The sequence below is a fragment of the Nicotiana tabacum genome, chromosome 16 (assembly GCF_000715075.1).
Source record: "Nicotiana tabacum cultivar K326 chromosome 16, ASM71507v2, whole genome shotgun sequence".
In the NCBI taxonomy this organism is placed as follows: domain Eukaryota; kingdom Viridiplantae; phylum Streptophyta; class Magnoliopsida; order Solanales; family Solanaceae; genus Nicotiana; species Nicotiana tabacum.
Genome location: NC_134095.1, coordinates 152,293,957 through 152,312,969, shown reverse-complemented (window position 1 = coordinate 152,312,969; position 19,013 = coordinate 152,293,957). Strand labels below are relative to the sequence as shown.

The 19,013-nt window shown below is 39.9% G+C and overlaps 1 protein-coding gene across 1 annotated transcript; it reads left to right on the top strand.

Annotated features, from left to right (window-relative positions):
- Positions 1–516: 516 nt before the first annotated feature.
- LOC107764106 (GTP-binding protein BRASSINAZOLE INSENSITIVE PALE GREEN 2, chloroplastic) lies at positions 517–6,103 on the top strand. The gene is made up of 4 exons (XM_016582631.2): positions 517–768; positions 1,085–2,463; positions 4,727–4,894; positions 5,493–6,103. The coding sequence occupies exons 1-4, from the start codon at positions 651–653 to the stop codon at positions 5,847–5,849; spliced, it is 2,022 nt and encodes a 673-aa protein (XP_016438117.2). The 5' UTR covers positions 517–650; the 3' UTR covers positions 5,850–6,103.
- Positions 6,104–19,013: the final 12,910 nt, after the last annotated feature.

Genomic DNA, 19,013 nt, shown 5'->3' with positions numbered 1-19,013 from the left:
ACATGGCCTTGTTTAATCATATTTCGCCGTCCATTGATTTCTCCACCCAATGCAAATTAAAGATTCAATATTTTGGTCTAACTTGTTTGTTTTAATTACTCCTATTAACCACATATTTCTAGAAAAATGTATATTCCATCTTTTCATAGCTAATGATTTAACAAGGTAAAAATATATATTAATTAACCATAATTAAATGAGAAGTATGTGTATGTAAACACATGATATTGTATAAATACCCAATGCAAATAATATTTCACAGGAAAAAAATGATCAGCTGAATATTCTTTCCCCGCAATCATACAATAACTATTTTTAATAAATGTATATTAAATATTAAACACCCTTGAACATCCCTAGCAAATTTCTTGATTGTGTGTATTCATAATTTTGTCTCGAATTATCATAATGACGTAAATGTCCCGACTTTCATTCCAATAAAGCTCAAAATTGTGCAAGGTTTGGTCATTTGGCGTTAATTTCCAGATTCCAACCCCGCAACCCGACCCGACCCTACCCGTAACCTTCCACGATCCGCAACTAACCCGACCCGTTTCCATCTCTAAAGCACCTTGTGTAGTTCTTCTTCTCGGATATGGTGGTCATGATACGTTAGTTGCAGGAGAAAGGCATATAATATTGGCACAGCCATGGCACTACTGCTTTCAACTTCAACAGCAGCAACTACCTCCTCTTCTTATTTATCTTTAAGCTGTTCCACCTTTGAAACCAAGAGTAATTTCTTGGTACCCCAACTCTATTTTACAGGTATTATCCACTTTCCCCTTTCAATTCTTTTCTAGTATGCAACCATTGAAGGGAAGCCTTGACGTAACTAGTAAATTTGCGCTAATGTGACCAGCATGTTACGGGTTCGAGTAATGGAAACAGTATCCTCCAGAAATGTACAATAGACCTTTGTGGTCCGGCCCTTTCTCAAACCCGCTATGACCCTTTCTCGGACCTCGTGCATACTGGGAGCTTAGTGCACCGGGCTCCTCTTTTTTATGCAACCATTTTACATATATTGAATGAAGTAACAAAGAAAATGAACATTTTTTTCTCTATGCATTTATTTAAACAGGTTTAACCAACAAAAAAGAAGGATGCCAGCAAAAAATTGTTCCTTACCCTGTGGTTTTATCTGTAATAAAGGCCTCTCAAACTCAATCAAAAAGGAGAAGTGACAGAAGTAGTAGTTTTTCAAGAAAAGACAGTAAGTTTAAGCTCTTATTGAGCCAAGGGAGGAATAATGAGGACAATATATGCCCTGGTTGTGGAATCTTTATGCAAGATGATGACCCAAATCGTCCTGGTTATTTCAAGAAAAGGAAGGTGGAAGATAGCAAAATAGAGATTTTTGGTGGGGAAGATGTAGAGGATTTTTTGGATGATGAGGATGTTATTGGTGATGGTGGGGATAATGAAGAGGAGGAGGAATTTGGGGATTATATTGAGGGGGAATTGGAAGAAAGTGAAGGTGACGAAACGCGCTCGGGGAGTGAAGATGGATTTGATGATTGGGATTCAGAGGAATGGGATTCAGAGTTGGAAGAAGAAGGCGATGACTTGAAAGAGCTAGATGGTTTTATGCCAGCAGGGTTAGGTTATGGCAACATTACAGAGGAGGTTCTTGAGAAAGGAAAGAAGAAAAGGGTCTCGAAAGCGGAGAGGAAAAGGATGGCGAGAGAAGCTGCTAGGGGAGAGAAAGAGGAGGAGGTCACGGTTTGTGCTCGATGCCATTCCTTGAGGAACTATGGACAAGTGAAAAATGAGATGGCCGAGAACCTAATACCTGACTTCGATTTTGACCAGTTGATTACGACTAGGTTGATGAGACCCACGGGCAATGCTGATGCCACGGTTGTGGTTATGGTGGTTGATTGCGTTGATTTTGATGGATCTTTTCCGAAGCGAGCTGCTAAATCTTTGTTTAAGGCATTAGAACTAAGCAAGGATGGATTGAAACAAAGTAAAAAGTTGCCAAAGCTTGTTCTTGTGGCTACCAAGGTTGACCTTCTCCCTTCTCAAGTTTCCCCTGCGCGTTTGGATAAATGGGTTCGACACCGTGCTAAAGCTAATGGAGCACCTAAGCTGAGTGGTGTTTACATGGTAAGTTCACGTAAAGATTTAGGCATTAGAAATTTGCTGGCATTTGTTAAGGAGTTGGCTGGTCCTAGAGGAAATGTGTGGGTTATTGGGGCTCAAAATGCAGGAAAGTCGACATTAATCAATGCATTTGCTAAGAAAGAAGGAGTTAAAGCTACAAAGCTTACAGAAGCTGCTGTACCTGGAACTACTCTGGGAATCCTGAGGATTGGAGGAATATTATCAGCCAAGGCAAAGATGTATGACACTCCTGGCCTCCTACATCCATATCTTATGTCCATGCGATTGAATAGGGAGGAGCAGAAAATGGTCGAGATACGAAAGGAGCTACAACCTCGAACTTATAGAATTAAGGTAAGCTAGTCTCTCTTATTTACTTTATCGTTTTACAGCCCATCATACAATCCTTTCCATGATAGGCAGCTCAAGAATGTACTTGTTTGAACTTTACGATTACTGGCCACAAATTAATTACTTGAACTTTATGAATAGGTATGAATATGTCTACATACGCTGCAGTTAAGCACTACTGTACATTCTGATCTTCCCATGATCCATTAAGCTTTCCTTCAATACTATTGAAACTCGGCATATAAAATTTACTATTGGTACCTTATCTGGACTTTCTTGTAATTGTGAATAATGCGTACTCACAAAATTTAAGTAATTGCTATATTCAAAGATTATAACAGGTCTGTCAAAGAACGAAAGCATTTGGGAAATGTTCTATTTACCTGTACTTTGGTGCAATTAGCTAGAAACAAGATATATGTTTCTCTGAATCTGGCCACTCCCTGAATTTGTTTGGAACAGACTGTTAAAATTCAGGCATTTACTATCCGTTCTCTGGTCTGTAAAGGACTGCTGTATTCATTTTTTCTTTTCCACTGGAGAACATCTTTTCCTCCTCCCTCTGAATTTCTTACTTTTCTGCAGAATCTTCTTTTTTCTAGAATAAAGAGTCAAGTGTAAAACGTGTGTCAGTTTATTAGTTTGGTACCTGTTACCAATTGCATTATTGTGTATGATAATGGTCGACAGGTTTAATGTATTCTGCGTTTCTTACATCCGAGTTTACTGCCTTTTGGGTCTTGAAACAAACGGGTGAAATAGCTTAGCTAACAACATTGAGGTTCTCCCTATCTGGTTCTACCACCGAAGTAACCTGGAGAACATAAATGAGAGAGTAGTTGGTAGTTGCCTCTTAAAAGAAGGTTTACTTCACTTTGCTTTGAAGAATCCTGTGTGTGGTGCATCTACCTTGAACTTCGTGCCCTTTATATGCTTGTTTTGGCGATAGTTGTTATATATCGTCTTTCTGCATGAATTTTGATGTGATACATGAAGATAGAATCTTTAGGTTCTGGGCTTTTATTTGGTAGGAGATATTGATGAAGCTACTGCGAGGGCTATGAACTTAGAAACGGAGAGCAATTTGACGAATTGACCTTAAATCTTTATAAACTGACCCCTAATCGAATTGTTTGGAATTCAGATAGCTCCTTCTATTAATCCCTGTCTTTAGCTGCTGTTTGAGCTTACCGGTAGAGATATATGTGATTGCAACACAGTTGGACGGAATTCAGACAAAATCCGGAGCAATTTTTTGATGGGAAGGATGTCATGATTAGAAAAAATTGCATCTGATTAAATGGAGTATTATGTTGAAGAATATGGAGGATGGTGGCTTGGGGGGTTAAGAATTTTTGAGACTTCATAATAGAAGTCTCTTGTTCAAATGGCATTGGAGATACAATGTTGGAAAAGAGAATCTTTTGAAAAAGTTATCTTTCCCAAGTATGGGTTGGAGAATTCTTGGTTGCACCAAACCTGTAACTCATATGGGGTGGCCCTCTGGAGACAAAATCAGAAGCTTATAGGAGCAATTTCTGTATAGAATAAAATTGAAGATATGAGATGCTGCAAGTATCAGACTTTGGGAAGATAAGTGGCTGGATAATGGGACTCTAAAGGACATTTATAAACTCTTATATTCAGTTTAGTAACTGAGAAAGAAAGCACTTGCCAAAAGCTGGTCCACTGATGGTTGGAAGCTAGAAGTTAGAAGAAATTTTAATGACTGGGAAATAGAAAGGGTTACACAGCTGTTACAAGTTTTAAACCAAATTAAAGTGATGGAAAATCTGAAGGATTCTGTATGGTGGAAAGAGAAGAATAATGGTCACTGTTAAAGTCCTGTTACCATTTTTTTTATTGTTGCAAAAGATAGGGAACCAATGATTTAGAGAAGGAGCTTTGGTAGAAGCTGTGGAAAACAAAAGCTCCCACAAAAAGTGGCTAGCTTTTGGTGGATTACAACACATGTTGCATGTCTCACACAAGATAAGCTACGAAAACGAGGTTTTTCTTTATGTAGCATGTGCTTTTTATGTGAAGAAGAAACGATAACGGCAAGACATCTGCTTATACGTTGCAAGTTCACTGTGTGAAGGAATTCCCAGCATTTTGTATAGATTTTGTACTTATCAGTACCTCCTTGGTACTGATATTGTTAATAAAATTTTATCTTACCTTACCTATCACTGCGACACAATTTCTTTTGTTCCTGAGATCAAAAGACCTTTGACTCAAGCGTATCTTGTGCATCTTTTTGCAGCAAGGGCAGACTGTACATATTGGAGGACTAGTTAGATTGGATCTAGTTCATGCCTCAGTACAAACAATCTATGTCACTGTCTGGGCATCGCCAAGCGTCTCTCTACATCTCGGAAAGACAGAAAATGCTGATGAGCTCAAGAACAATCATGCCGGAGTGAGATTGCAGGTAATACTCCAATTCTTGCAGGTTTTTTGTTCTGTCTTTGTATGTTTCCAAGTTAATATCCAAAGGAAAATTTGCTCCTGGATGCTTAGGAACTTGCATCTTTAAGTATATCTAACGAGTTGTGTTTGTTCAACGCTCTCCGGTGCTCTTTTCACCATCTTCTGCTCCTGTCTTTCACCTTTCATATGTAGACGCTATATGATGTTTACCCACCATCGATTATTGTGGGTCACAGATGAAACTGGTTTATTATTGGAGAATATGTAATATAAGATATTCTCCTTTTTTAAAATTTGAAGGGGAGCCTTGGAGCAACGGTAAAATTGTCTCCGTGTGACATATAGGTCACGGGTTCTAGCAATGGAATCAGCCACTGATGCTTGCATCATGATAGGTTGCCTCATCACACTCCTTGAGGTGCGACCCTTCCCGAGACCCTACGTGAATGTGTGATGCTTCGTGTACCGGGATGCCCTTTTTATTCTCTTTTTGAGAATTTCCTCTAAGATGGTTTGAATTTGCTCAAGTTTAAAAGAAAAAGGATGATTGTAAGGAACACATAATTTCTCTAATTGTTCTGCTTTTTTTTATCTTACAGCCTCCCATTTCCATGGAGCGAGTTTCTGAATTGGGACAATGGCAAAAACGGGAAGTAAAAGCATCCGGAATAAGCTGGGATGTCAACAGCATGGATGTTGCAATCGCTGGCTTAGGATGGTTCTCCCTGGGTTTGAAAGGTGAAGCAGATTTAGCGTTGTGGACATATGATGGCATTCAAATCACATTGCGGGAACCATTGGTACTTGATCGTGCAGCCTCCATTGAAAGACCTGGATTTTGGCTACCAAAGGCCATATCAGATGCAATTGCTAATCCATCAAAGCTTGAAGATCAAGCAAGGAAAAAGAATACATCAGAGAAGACAATGCAACTTTCAGAAGTATCATCTGACTAAGGAAGTAGCTGAGTCAATTTGCTTGGTTTCAGGGTGGAATTTCTTGAGGTTAAAAATGTGAACGGTATAAGTATGGGCTACACTTTCTTCAGCTGGCAGATTTCTGCAATGCTAACTTTTTGAGGAGCAGGCGTCACTAGAAAATACAAAGAACTTCTAGTACTTTTTATTTTTAGCTTTTGTTATTAATTTTATTTTGTATAATATTGGCCGAAGATGAGTATATATGGAGTAACATGATGAGGATTCATATAGCAGATCCCAATTTGTTTCTATGTCGCGCGAACTCTTCAAAATGTTACCGCGCCCGTGTCGGATCCTCCAAAAATGCACTACTTTTGGAGGATCCAACACGCATCCGGCCATATTTCGAAGAGTCGGAGCAACATAGATTTATTTAGCATTGAGCTATTGTTATAGTTGCTGTAACTTTTTTAGGAGCAGAAGTCACATTATGACATCTCTACTTGTTGGATTGTGCAACTATAGTTAGAAATGATCTAGAGAGCCTTCAGTAAGCTATTTGGGAGCAGAAATCAGAATAGCAGATTGCCAGACTGGAAAAATGGGGTAATCTCAAGTAATATCTATGTTCTTTTTATTTAATTTAATTAATGTTTTGCAGCTAGCCAGGCCGGATGCACATGGGTAGAAGTCGTGTCATCCGACACTGCTTCACCCGAAAAAAATATTAAATGTTTATACTACTATTCTGCAAAAATGGAGCAATATATAGTAATAACACCGCTTCCTAGCAGAGAATACTTCTTGCTCCGCTGGTCAATCTCGTACTTGGGCTTATAAAGGTCGTAGGTTCGAATATAGACCTAGCCATTTTAATTTTTTGAAGGTTTTTGAGCTGGCATTTTTGTTTAAAATTTAGGGCTAAGGAGAATTGAACCTACACCTCCCTTTGCAATAATATTTAACTAAATCATTGGGCCAAGGCTTTCAACTTGGTAAAAATTGCACGGGGCGCCCTATTTAGTCGCCCCCATTTAACCTATACCCATTTTTTAAAGTGTTTTAACTTGTACCCACTTTTTAAACAATTTCAGCCCCCTTTTTCCTCCTCCTTCTCCTCCTCCTCCTCTTCCTCCTCCTCCTCCTCCTCCTCCTCCTCCTCCTCCTCCTCCTCCTTCTTCTTCTTCTTCTTCTTCTTCTTCTTCTTCTTCTTTCTTCTGCTGCTGTTGGTGCTGCTATGAAACTTCAGTTCATGGGATGATTTTCATAAGTATGTTTATCAGATTATTTAAAAATAAATTATAAATAATTACGTAAGTTAGTAGACAATACTTTGTGAATATTTCCATATACGAGAAGTTTAAGGTCACACTTAGTGATTCTTTTCAAGATAATTCTGTTCTTTTTACGTTTATTGTTTCCAAAATTTTATGATTTAGATACTGTTGGCAATCTGATTATTTTATAGTAGTCTGATTATGACCAAACTAATGAATCCAGGACAAAAAAAACTTCAGTTTATTTAGTGCTGAAGTTTTTACAAATGAACTAAATAACTTCAGCATCTTCTGCTAAAGTTTTTGAAAAATCTTTGTGACAAAACTAATGAATCCAGGACAAAAATGTGACGACCCGGCCAGTTGTCTCATGAGTTACCGCTCTGTTTCCCCCATTTTTGCTTCTTATTGCTTTGTCTATCGGTTCTATATGTGATCGGGTTGGTTGGCTCGGGTTCGGAAAAGATATGGTAAGGTTTGAGACACTTAGTCTCTTTTGAGGAAGTTTAAGTTAGAAAAGGCAATCAGATGTTGACTTATGTGTTAGAGGGCTCAGATGTGTGTTCTGATGGTTCAGATAGCTTCGGGAGGTTATTTGGGACTTATGAGCATGATCAGAATGAGTTTTAGAGGTTCAGAGTAGATTTAGGTTTGAATTGGCGAAGTTGATATTTTGGCGATTTCCGGTTGATAGGTGAGATTTTCATATAGGGGTCGGAATGGAATTCTGAGAGTTGCAATAGCTCTGTTGTGTCATTTGGGATGTGTGCGCAAAATTCTAGGTCATTCATGTGTGGTTTGGTTGGGTTTTTGATCAAAAGCGAAATTCGGAAGATTTTGGGAACTTAGGCTTGAATCCAGTGTGTTTTGGTTGATTTGATGTTGTTTGAGGTGTTTTGAAGATTGGTACAAGTTTGAATAAGGTTTTGGGATATGTTGGTGCTTTTGGTTGAGGTTTGGGGGGCCTCGGGGTGATTTCGGATGGTTGACGGGGAGTTTGAGGAATTGTTGTAGCTGCAGATTTTGCTGCATCTAGTATTTCCGCACCTGCAGATTGGGGACCGCAGGTGCGACGACGCATGTGCGGGCGATTGGTCATAGAAGCGAAAAGGGGCTTGAAGAGCAGGGATCGCAGGAGCGGTTAGGAGGACCGCATCTGCGAAGTCGCAGATGCGGGTATAGGACCACAGATGCGGGCAATGGGGAGTTAAGTGATTTCCGCATAAGCGGATGAAGAACCGCAAACGCGGTACCGCAGAAGCGGTAAATAGGGCCACAAATGCGAAAATGCATGGGCAGAAGGTATAAATTGTGTGTCCTTCGCGATTTTGAGTTATTTTCACCATTTCTAATTCGACCTGGGAGCTTTTTGGACGATTTTGAAGAGGGATTTTAAGGGAACTTCATTGAGGTAAGGAATTTGGACCTAAAACTCGTTCCTATGCTATTATTTCGCGGATTAGAGCTATGATTAATGGAATTTAAGGGCTAAAATTAGGGAAACTAGGGCTTGGAAACTTAGACTTTTGCTTGAGGATTTGAAGGACCATTTGAGGTCAGATTTTAGAAGTTTTGATATGTATGAACTCGTGTGAAGATAAGAAATCTATTGATGTAAAAATTATCGAATTTCGAGACGTGGGCCCTGGGGTCGGGTATTGGTAATTTCGGGATTTATGTTGTAAATTGATTATTTTCGCTTGGGCTTTGTTCCCTTAGCATATTTTGACGTCCTCGTTCTGATTTTGGATAGATTCGATGCGAGTGGAGGCCGATTCGAGGGGCAAAGGCGTCGCGAGCTAGAGATTTGACTGGTTCGAGGTGAGTAATGAATGTAAATAATGTTCTGAGATACCCCGGACTTGCACATCGTTGTGCTATATTGAGGTGACACACACGCTTTATGACGAGCGTGGGGTCGTACACTGTTGGAGATTGTGACTTAGTCTATCCCGAATGACTATTTTATCGCGTATTTGACTGAAATCTATTTGCTATCATCATGATTTGGGCTGAATGCCATATTTGGGCCTTGTACCAACTATTTGAACCCTTCAGGAATTTTTACTAGTATTTCCTCACTGTTTTGACTTTATACTTGAACTCAGTCATGTTATATTTCACTATTTTCGTACTCAGCCATGTTTACTCTGTTTTAACGCTTACATGATCTTTTAAATGATATTTTTGGGCTGAGAATCATGTTTTACTATTGCCCGAGTGGCTTGTGAAGATTTTGACTGAGTAAGGCCGAGGGCCTATGTTATGAGGAAATATTTGATACTGATTATGAGGTCGAGGGCCTGAGATATGTAAGCCACGAGGTGACTTGATTGATATGAGGCCGAGGGCCTAGTGATGATGCCACGAGATGACTTGATATTGTGTTTGGGCCGTAAGGGGCCCCTCCAGGAGTCTGCACATCCCCAGTGAGCACGGATACCTATTGTGATCTGAGATTGAGCATGAGGGGCTGGTATTGTTCTGAGAATGAGCCCGAGGGGCTGGTATTGTTCTGAGATATTGCCCGAGGGGCTGGTATTGTTCTGAGATATTGCCCGAGGGGCGAATTTATTGATACTGTGCCTGGGGGGCGAACCTTTATGTGTTTATATTTTTCTTAATTTCCTGTCAATTACCATGCTTAATTGTTGAAAAAGGCTTTTCATGAAGTTAAATTTGAGTTAAAAGAATTTTACCTATCTTTCACTGGTTTACTGTTTTAATGGTTTTACTGCTTCATTATAGCATGTTTTTGTGCCTCACGTGATTTTCTGCTTTCAGTCTTTATTTATGATTATTACTCACTGAGTTGGAGTACTCACTTTACTCCCTGCACCATGTGTGCAGATTCAGGCGTATCTGATCCCGCTCCCAAGTGCTGATCATCTCCGGCTCATGCGGATCCGAGGAGTCTCTAGGTAGCTGTTGGCATTTGCAGCCCGAAGCTCTTCCCTATCTTACTTCTTCATGTTCTTGGTTTTCTGTATTAAACTTTATAGTTGATTTGGAGTATTCCGTTTTGTTAGATGCTCATGACTAGTGACACCCCGGTACCGGGCTGTGTTGGGTTATTTTCCGCGATTTATGCTATTAACTGCTTAAACCTTAGTTTATTAGATCATACTTAGACTGTTTCTTAATGTTTAACTGCTAAATACTGAAATGGGTAGTGTCGGCTGGCCTTGTCTTCATAAGAGGCGCCATCACGATCGGATCCGGGTTTAGAGTCGTGACAAAAAAACTTCAGCTTATTTAGTGCTGAAGTTTTTACAAATGAACTAAATAACTTCAGCATCTTCTGCTGAAGTTTTTGAAAAAGCTTAATGACAAAACTAATGAATCCAGGACAAAAAACTTCAGCTTATTTAGTGCTGAAGTTTTTACAAATGAACTAAATAACTTCAGCATCTTCTGCTGAAGTTTTTGAAAAAGCTTAATGACAAAACTAATGAATCCAGGACAAAAAAACTTCAGTTTATTTAGTGCTGAAGTTTTTACAAATGAACTAAATAACTTCAGCATCACAAAACCTTAGCTACAAGAATGCTTAAGTTCAACAATTACAAATAAAACTTCAGCAAATAGAGAACAAAATGTCAGCACTAGAATGCTTAAGTTCAGCAATTACAAACAAAAACTTCAGCACATTTGGTTCAACAATTTTTGCTACTTCAGGCCCGTCTACTAGAATGCTGAAGTTTGCGTGATTGTCTTTGCTACTTGAGGCCCGTATACTGAAGTTACGCGAAAAAGTGGGTACGCTTGCAATATTTTTGCAAAGCGGGTACAAGTTAAAACGTGACCCAAAAAATAAGTATAGATGTAAATGCCTCTTCAACTTGTGAAAATAATATTAAATAATACTTATTTTTTAATATATGTAAATACAACACCACTTACAAAAATTTCTTCATCTTACCCGGGAGTTTGCGTATGCCCCTGCTACTAGCTTTTAAGCAATATGTACGAAGTTTAGCAACTCTTGTGAAAGAGCCAGAAAATAGGTTAGCGCTTGGCCATACATTTCCAAATTTATTTTTAAAAATTTAATTTGGGTGAAGTTTGGGATCAAAAATAGGTCTAGAGCTAGCTTTGGGATTTGGAAATTTTATTTTCAAAATTTGCCAAAATATGGATAAAATAAACAAACATGTTTTGCCAATTTTTTTTTTAAAAATACTTAGGCGAAATCTATGGCCAAACGGTGGCTAGACCTTTACAATCTGTCACGACGTATTATTGCTGTACTATTACATAATCATTCACAAGGATTAAGTACACAAATAGCCCTCCATTGACCATTCGGATCCTAGAAAATAGACCACTCAAACTATTACTCGAGAACTTCAAAAATTTACTTGTACTAGTTCTATACGTGGTTTCATTAAGGAAATTTTGTTATAATTTCATTTTTAGAGATAATTAACTTTTTCATTATTTGAAGATAAAGTAACAAAAGTATAAATTTCTTATGGCTGGACATGACTTCAAGTAAAATACCAGTTAAATGTACCTTGTTGCACCATGATACTGTGTCGTTTTATATCACTACTATGACTCCTCCTTTCATAAGCTATTTACTTTAATTTAATACATCTCCAAGATAGTATAAATAATAAACTAATTAGTACTTCCAACGAGAAAGGAGTGTGTTTTGGAGGAGTAGAATCCCTGTTAAGGATATGTTTTCTAATGAGCAATTATAATTTAAATAGAAGAAAATGATTCTACAAATATTTTCTGTATTTTATTTACCGATATCCCATATTACATTCTTTGATTTCGCGACATTTTAGATCAGATTCAACCTTATAGTTGATTTTTCTTTGGTTCCCCATTTCTCCCGATTTGACCATCCATAAGGAAAACTGGCTGGGTTTTGCTAGCTCGTCGGTGCTGGCATAGGCAACCTCATTTGAGCATCATGAATGGTGTAGTACTTGCTTCTCCTCGCTCGATATTGCTAACATCTCTTCCGGTTGGCGACCTTGTTATTGCAAAAGTGAGAAGATCTCAAAGAGTAAGTCCGAGGTAGATATAACTTGGATGAAACGGTCACTTGAACTCAATAAATATGAGGATGTGCCACCGGAATAGTGGTAATGGTAAGCATTTAGATATATTGCTAGATCCAGACAACTTGTTCAGGGCAACAAATCGAAGTCGAGAATCGTTGGCTCTTATACCATGATATGAGCTAAACATATTGGGGAGGACAAAAATATAAAGGGAAGATTAGAAAGAAGAAGAAAGAAAAGTAGGGCAGAAGTAAAAAGGATATAATTTTATTCATTTAACATGATGTTCCATACAAAATTATAACGACCCGACTGGTCGTTTCATGAGTTATAGCTTTGCTTTTCCCGTTGCTGCTTTCTTCTGTGTTCTTTAGCTGTATTTTATCGTATTGTGTTGGTTGATTCGGGTCCGGAGTGGTCTTGGAGTGGTAGGCACTTAGCCTCCTATTTAGAAGCTTAAGTTGGAAAAGTCAACCGAATATTGACTTATGTGTAATCGATCTCGGATGGGATTTCTGATGGTTCCGTTAGCTCCGCTAGGTGATTTTGGACTTAGGAGCGCGTTCGGAATGTGATTTGGCAGTCTGTGATAGAATTAGACATGAATTGGCGAAAGTTGGAAATTTGGCGATTTCGGCCGGCAGTGGAAAAATTTGATATCGGGGTCGAAATGGATTTCCAGAAGTTGGAGTAGGTTCGTAGTGTCATTTTTGACTTGTGGGCAAAATTTGAGGTTATTCAGACGTGATTTGATAAGTTTCGGCATCGTTTGTGGAATTTGGGATCTTAGAAGTTCTTAGGCTTGAATCCGAGTGTAATTTGGTGTTTTGACGTTCTTTTGAGTGATTCGAAGGTTCGGCTAAGTTTGAATGATGTTATGGGATATGTTGGTATGTTCGGTTAAGGTTCAGAGGACCTCGTGTGAGTTTTGGGTGGTTATCGGATCACTATTTGGCTTTGGAAGTTGGAAATATCTGATATCCGGTGTTGGAAAGTTGTAGGCCTCGGATCTTGGAAGTGCGGCCACAGAGGGAATTTCACAGACCACAATGGTACTATGCGGCCGCGACAGGATTGTGCGGACCGCGGTAGTTGAGGTCTCAAGGCCGCGGCCGCGATGGAAATTACGCGGACCGCGGTGGGGAGTGTTCGACCGCGGTGAAAAATACACGGACCGCGGAATGGGAGTTCAGAGAGCAAAATATAAGCGAGGTTTAGGGTTTTATTTCACATCTTGGACTTTAGGAGCTCGATTTGAGGCGAATTTTCAAAAGGTTTTCAAGGAAATCATTGGGGTAAGTAATTCTAACTTGGTTTTAATAAATAATAATGAATATATCATTAATTTCACCATTTGATTAGTGATATGGGATAAAATTTGAGAAAAATTTGTGAAATTTCATAAAATGAACTTTTGGGATTTGAAAGCCGATTCGAAGTCGGAATTAAGTGAAACTAATATGGTTAGTCTCGTAATCGAATGTGTTGTCGGATTTTGTGACTTTGGTCGGATTTCGAGACTTGGGCCTAGGGCCCGTCTTTTGAGTTGTCTTTTTTGACTTTTGGCCTAAAACTTAGTATTTTCTTATGTGATTGAGTCCTTTAGCTCATGTTGATTATATCGAATTGTTTATGGCTAGATTTGGAGCATACAGATGTCGATTTGAGGGGCAAAGACATCGCAAAGTAGGATTTAGGCTTGGTTGAGGTAAGTAAAACTTCCAAACTTGGTTCTGAGGGTTCGAAACCCCTAACTATGTGTTATATGATTGTATTGAGGTGACGCACATGCCAAGTGACGGGCATTCACCGTGAGAATTGTGGCCTGGTTCATTCCATGGCACCGCTTAGTGACTATTTCTTGCTGTTACCCGTGTTTCTATCATGTGATTAAGTAAATGTGTTGTAAATCATGCTAGATATCTTGTTAAGGATTCACGCCGATACTTTTGAGACACGAGTGGTTGTTTCTTGTTGTCATCTCATTAGATTCATTGATATTCTGTACTCAGTCTTATTCATGCATATCATATCATGTTCCAGTCTCAGTTATTACTATTTGGCACATCATATCATTGTTTCGGGCTAGTTTCATGGCATTGTGAGGTCCCGTGTGTGAGATTCGAGAGTGATGACTGGGTGAGTCCGAGAGCCTATTTATGAGTGACAGTTATGAGAACAGTCTGCACGCCGCAATGGTTATGTTGATGATTATGATAGCACTTGGGTTGTAGAAGCCCCTCCGGAGTTTGTAACACACCCGGTGATATTTTTAGGGATAGATTTCCCTGGACATGGATTTGTCTGAAGTATTGATATCTAGAGATGGATTTCTCCATAGGGTTGGATTGCCCTTTTCCTCGGTACCAAGTGACTTATAGTCAGCGATTAGTATGTTCCGAGATGGATTTCCCTGGGCTGGATGACCATATGCGGTACTGAGTGGATGACCATATGAAACGGTAGGGAATGACCATATATATATATATATATATATATATATATATATATATATATATATATATATATATATATATATATATATATATATATATATGCATGGAGATGGATTTCTCCTCAGGGTTGGATTACCTTTATTCCTCGGTACTGGATGACTTATAGTCAGCATTGTATATGTTCCTGGATGGATTTTCCCTGGGCCGGATGGCCATATGATGTACCGAGTAGTTGAGCACTTGAGAGTAAGAGCACATGATGCATCTCACACATTCTGTGCATGGGCATGTAGAGTTAGCTAAGCTTTATATCTCACATTGTCCAGATCTGTAATTATTTTACTGCTTGAGCTGTATTCTTGAACTGATAACATGTCTACTTTTCTGCACAGTTTATTTCTATTTCCTGTTGAGGTTACGTTCGTCACAACCTATCAGTCCATAGGTTGGACTTGTTACTTACTGAGTTGGTGTGCTCACGTTACCCCTGCATCTTGTGTGCAGATCCAGGTACTTTTGGTCCCAGTGGCAGTCATTGACCGAGGTTGCAGGCCTTGGAGATTGTTGAGGTATCTGCATGGATAGGGGCGGCTCAACCGATCTTGTGGCCTAAGGAGAAACTATATTGAGAGGCTCTTAAATTTATTTTATAAAATTATTACACTAACAATATAATTTGCTTTCGAAACAACAAATTAATCATTTAAGATAAAAAAATAGCGAATTTCTAAAAATAAATTGAAAGAAGAACGCAAAGAATAAAGTGGATTATCGGTTGTTGTGGTCTAGAACTCAAAGTGAAAATTTTGATTTAGCTATCATCACAGTCACGAAAAAGAAATAAACGTACGTAACATAATAGTTTAAGTTTTGAGCATTGACGCTATCAAAAATATTTACTCCTTCTGATCAGTTTAAACGATAATTGTAGTTCATTCTATTAATTGGTAGTACTTATAGGTGAATATCTAAAATAAATTATAAATAACCTAATATAATATGTTGAATTACACTAAAAGAAAACTGGTGCATGAATGCTTTTGTATTCATGCAGTTTTGGAAAAAATTGTAAAAGAAATTCATTATGTTGTCGATATATATAACTTAATTCCTATAAAAAGGATAAAATTAAAATTGAAGAGTGAAGCAAATATACTAATTAATGAGTGAGAAAATTATCATAATTTATGAATTTATTGGTATAAAATAACTTCAATCAAATAATAAAAAAATATATTGTAACACTTTTCTTTATAATAATTATTTATATAAATTATATAATATATAATAATAAAAGTTTAAGGTAAATTGGGGCCTTCAAATTTTGGGGGCCTAAGGCAATGGCCTAAGTGACCTAGCCTTTAGAGCCGCCCCTGGTTGTTGAATAACCTTCTAGTCAAATATGGGGCCACCACAGAGTTGCCACGACATACCATCCGCAAACAAGTGGACAAGTTGAAGTGTCCAACACCCTAGTTTTGGGCTGGTTGTATCGTATTATGAATTGCGCCTTATGTTTTAAATAGTTTATTTTAACGATAAGGTTTTTCCGCATATGTTTAAATTTTAGTATTGTGGTTTTGGATTACGTTGAGTTGGGGCTGACCTAGTTCCACGATAGGTGCCATCACGATTGGTTGAGTTTTGGGTCGTGACAAGTTGGTATCAGAGCCTAGGTTACATAGGTCTCACGGGTCATGAGCGAGTTTAGTAGAGTCTTGCGGATCGGTACGGAGACATCTCTACCTATCTTCGAGAAGCTGCAGAACCTTTAGGAAAACTTCACATTCTTGAATTCTTGTCGTGCGAATCTGTTGATACTGGTAACTAAACTTTCGTTATTCTATTCTCTCACAGATGGTGAGGACACATAATATCAGTCAGGACAAACAACCACCAGTACCACCAATAGGGGCTGCGAGAGGCCGAGGTTGCGGTAGGGGCTGTGGCAGAGGTAGAGGTGCAACTCGCACCGCAGCTAGGGCAGCACTAGTAGATCCACCAGCTGCCCTAGTTTACGATCAGGTTCCGGGTGTAGATGCCCCAGCGGGACCAGCTCAGGCACCAGCTGTGCTTATGGTTATTCCAGGTCTTCAAGAGACGTTAGCTCAGATTCTGACCGTGTGCACCAGTCTTGCTCAGGCGGTCGCTGTTTCTACTACAACAACTACTTCCTAGGCCGGGAGAGGCACTTAGACTCCCACCGCCCGCACACCCGAGCAGGTTGTTTAGAGACTTCAGACACTAGGGGCACCACCAGCCTAGCCGTTTGTGTCTGCTCAGGACTATGTGGTACCAGTTATGCCTGATGATGAGCAACGTAGATTAGAGAGATTTGGTAGACTTCAACCTCCGATGTTCAGTGGTAGAGAGGGCGAGGATGCCCAAGATTTCTTGGACAAGTGTCAAAGGATTCTTTGTACAACGGGTATTCTGGAGACCAGTGGGGTCTCGTTCACTACCTTTCAGTTCTCTGGAGCTGCCTTTACTTGGTGGGAGGCTTATGAGAGATGTAGGCCTGTTGGTGCAGCGCCCCTTACCTGGCAGCAGTTCTCCGTTCTCTTTCTGGAGAAGTATGTGTCGCAGACTCACAAAGAAGAGTTGCGCAGACAGTTCGAGCAGTTGCGTTAGGATGATATGACTGTGATGCAGTATGAGATGAGGTTATCTAAGTTAGCCCATCATGCTGTTTGGTTGGTTCCTATAGACAGGGAGAGGATCAGGTGGTTCGTGGATGGCCTCGCATATCAGCTACGTATTCTTATGACCAGAGAGAGAGAGAGAGTGTTTGGTGCTTATTTTGAGGAGGTGGTTGACATTGCTCGAGAGATAGAGTCAGTTCGCCACCAGGAGCGAGTTGAGAGGGAGGCCAAGAGGCCTAGAGGATATGGTAGTTTTGGTGGTGTTTCTTCCGGTAGTTAGCTCCAGCACGACAAAGGCCGTCCATTCAGACGTGCTCAGTCAGCTCGTCCGGGTCACCATGGGGAATCATCTGGCCATGGTTATCACAGTTCACATCAGGGCCGCTCATCTCTCAGTGCCCTTCCAGCTTAGAGTTCAACTCATGCACCATCAGTCCAGGGTTCACCTATGCCTGGTTCTTCTAGTGGGTATCCCGGTGCTCGGGACTCCCTTCAATCCCCATTGCCAGTGGCCAATAGAGGTTGCTTTGAGTGTGGAGATTTGGGTCATATCAAGAGGTTATGTCCCCGCCTTACGGGAGGTTCATCCCAACAGAGGAGTCAGCCTTCATCTTCAGCACCAATTACTTTCCCACCCCCCAACCAGCTCGGGGTGGAGGTTAGTCAGCTAGGGGTCACCCTAGAGGGGGAGGCCGATCAGGTGACGATCAGGCCCGTTTCTATGCACTCCTATCTATACCTGATGCTATTACTTCAGATGATGTGATCACAAGTATTATCTCAGTCTGCCTCATAGATGCCTCTGTATTATTTGATCCTAGTTCCACTTGTTCATATGTATCATCATATTTTGCTCATTATCTGGATACGCCCCGCAAGTCTCTTATTTCATCAGCTCATATATCTACTCCCGTGGATGATACTATTATTGTGGATCATATATATCGGTCTTGTGTAGTGACTATTTGGGGTTTGGAGACCCAAGCAGACCTTCTGTAGCTTAGTATGGTTGATTTTGATGTGATATTGGGCATGGATTGGTTGTCTCTGTGCCACGCTATTCTGGACTGTCACTCTAAGACGGTGGTGTTGGCTATGCCGGGGGTGCCACGGATTGAGTGGAGAGGTTCGTTAGATTATGTTCCCAGTAGAGAGATTTCGTACTTGAAGGCCCAGCGGATGGTTGAGAAGGGTTGTCTTTCTTATTTGGCCTTTGTAAGGGATGTTAATACAGAGACTCCTAGTATTGATTCGGTTCCGGTAGTGAGAGATTTCCCAGATGCATTTCCTGCAGACTTGCCGGGAATGTCGCTGGACAAGAATATTGAATTCGGTATTGATTTGGTGCCAGGCACTCAACCCATTTCTATTCCACCATATCATATGACACCAACAGAGTTAAAGGAATTGAAGGAGAACCTTCAGGAACTCCTTGATAAGGGGTTTATTCGGTCTAGTGTGTCACCTTGGGGTGCGCCTGTTCTATTTCTGAAGAAGAAGGATGGCACGATGAGGATGTGTATTGATTACAGACAGCTGAACAAAGAAATCAAGAACAAATATCCTTTGCCTCGCATTGATGATTTATTCGACCAGTTTTAGGGAGCGAGAGTGTTCTCCAAGATTGATCTCAAGTCAGGGTACCACCAGTTGAAGATCAGGGACTCAGACATTCTTAAGACAGCTTTCAGGACCCGATATGGTCATTATGAGTTCCTTGTGATGTCGTTTGGGCTGACCAATGCCCCAGTAGCATTCATGCATCTGATGAACAACGTGTTTCGGCCTTATCTCAACTCGTTTG

Excerpts from the sequence above, each read along its gene's own strand:
- LOC107764106 (XM_016582631.2), top strand. The coding sequence starts at position 651 with ATGGCACTACTGCTTTCAACTTCAACAGCAGCAACTACCTCCTCTTCT. Across the intron at positions 2,464-4,726 it reads CTCGAACTTATAGAATTAAG|CAAGGGCAGACTGTACATAT; the intron begins GTAAGCTAGTCT and ends ATCTTTTTGCAG. Across the intron at positions 4,895-5,492 it reads ATGCCGGAGTGAGATTGCAG|CCTCCCATTTCCATGGAGCG; the intron begins GTAATACTCCAA and ends TTTATCTTACAG.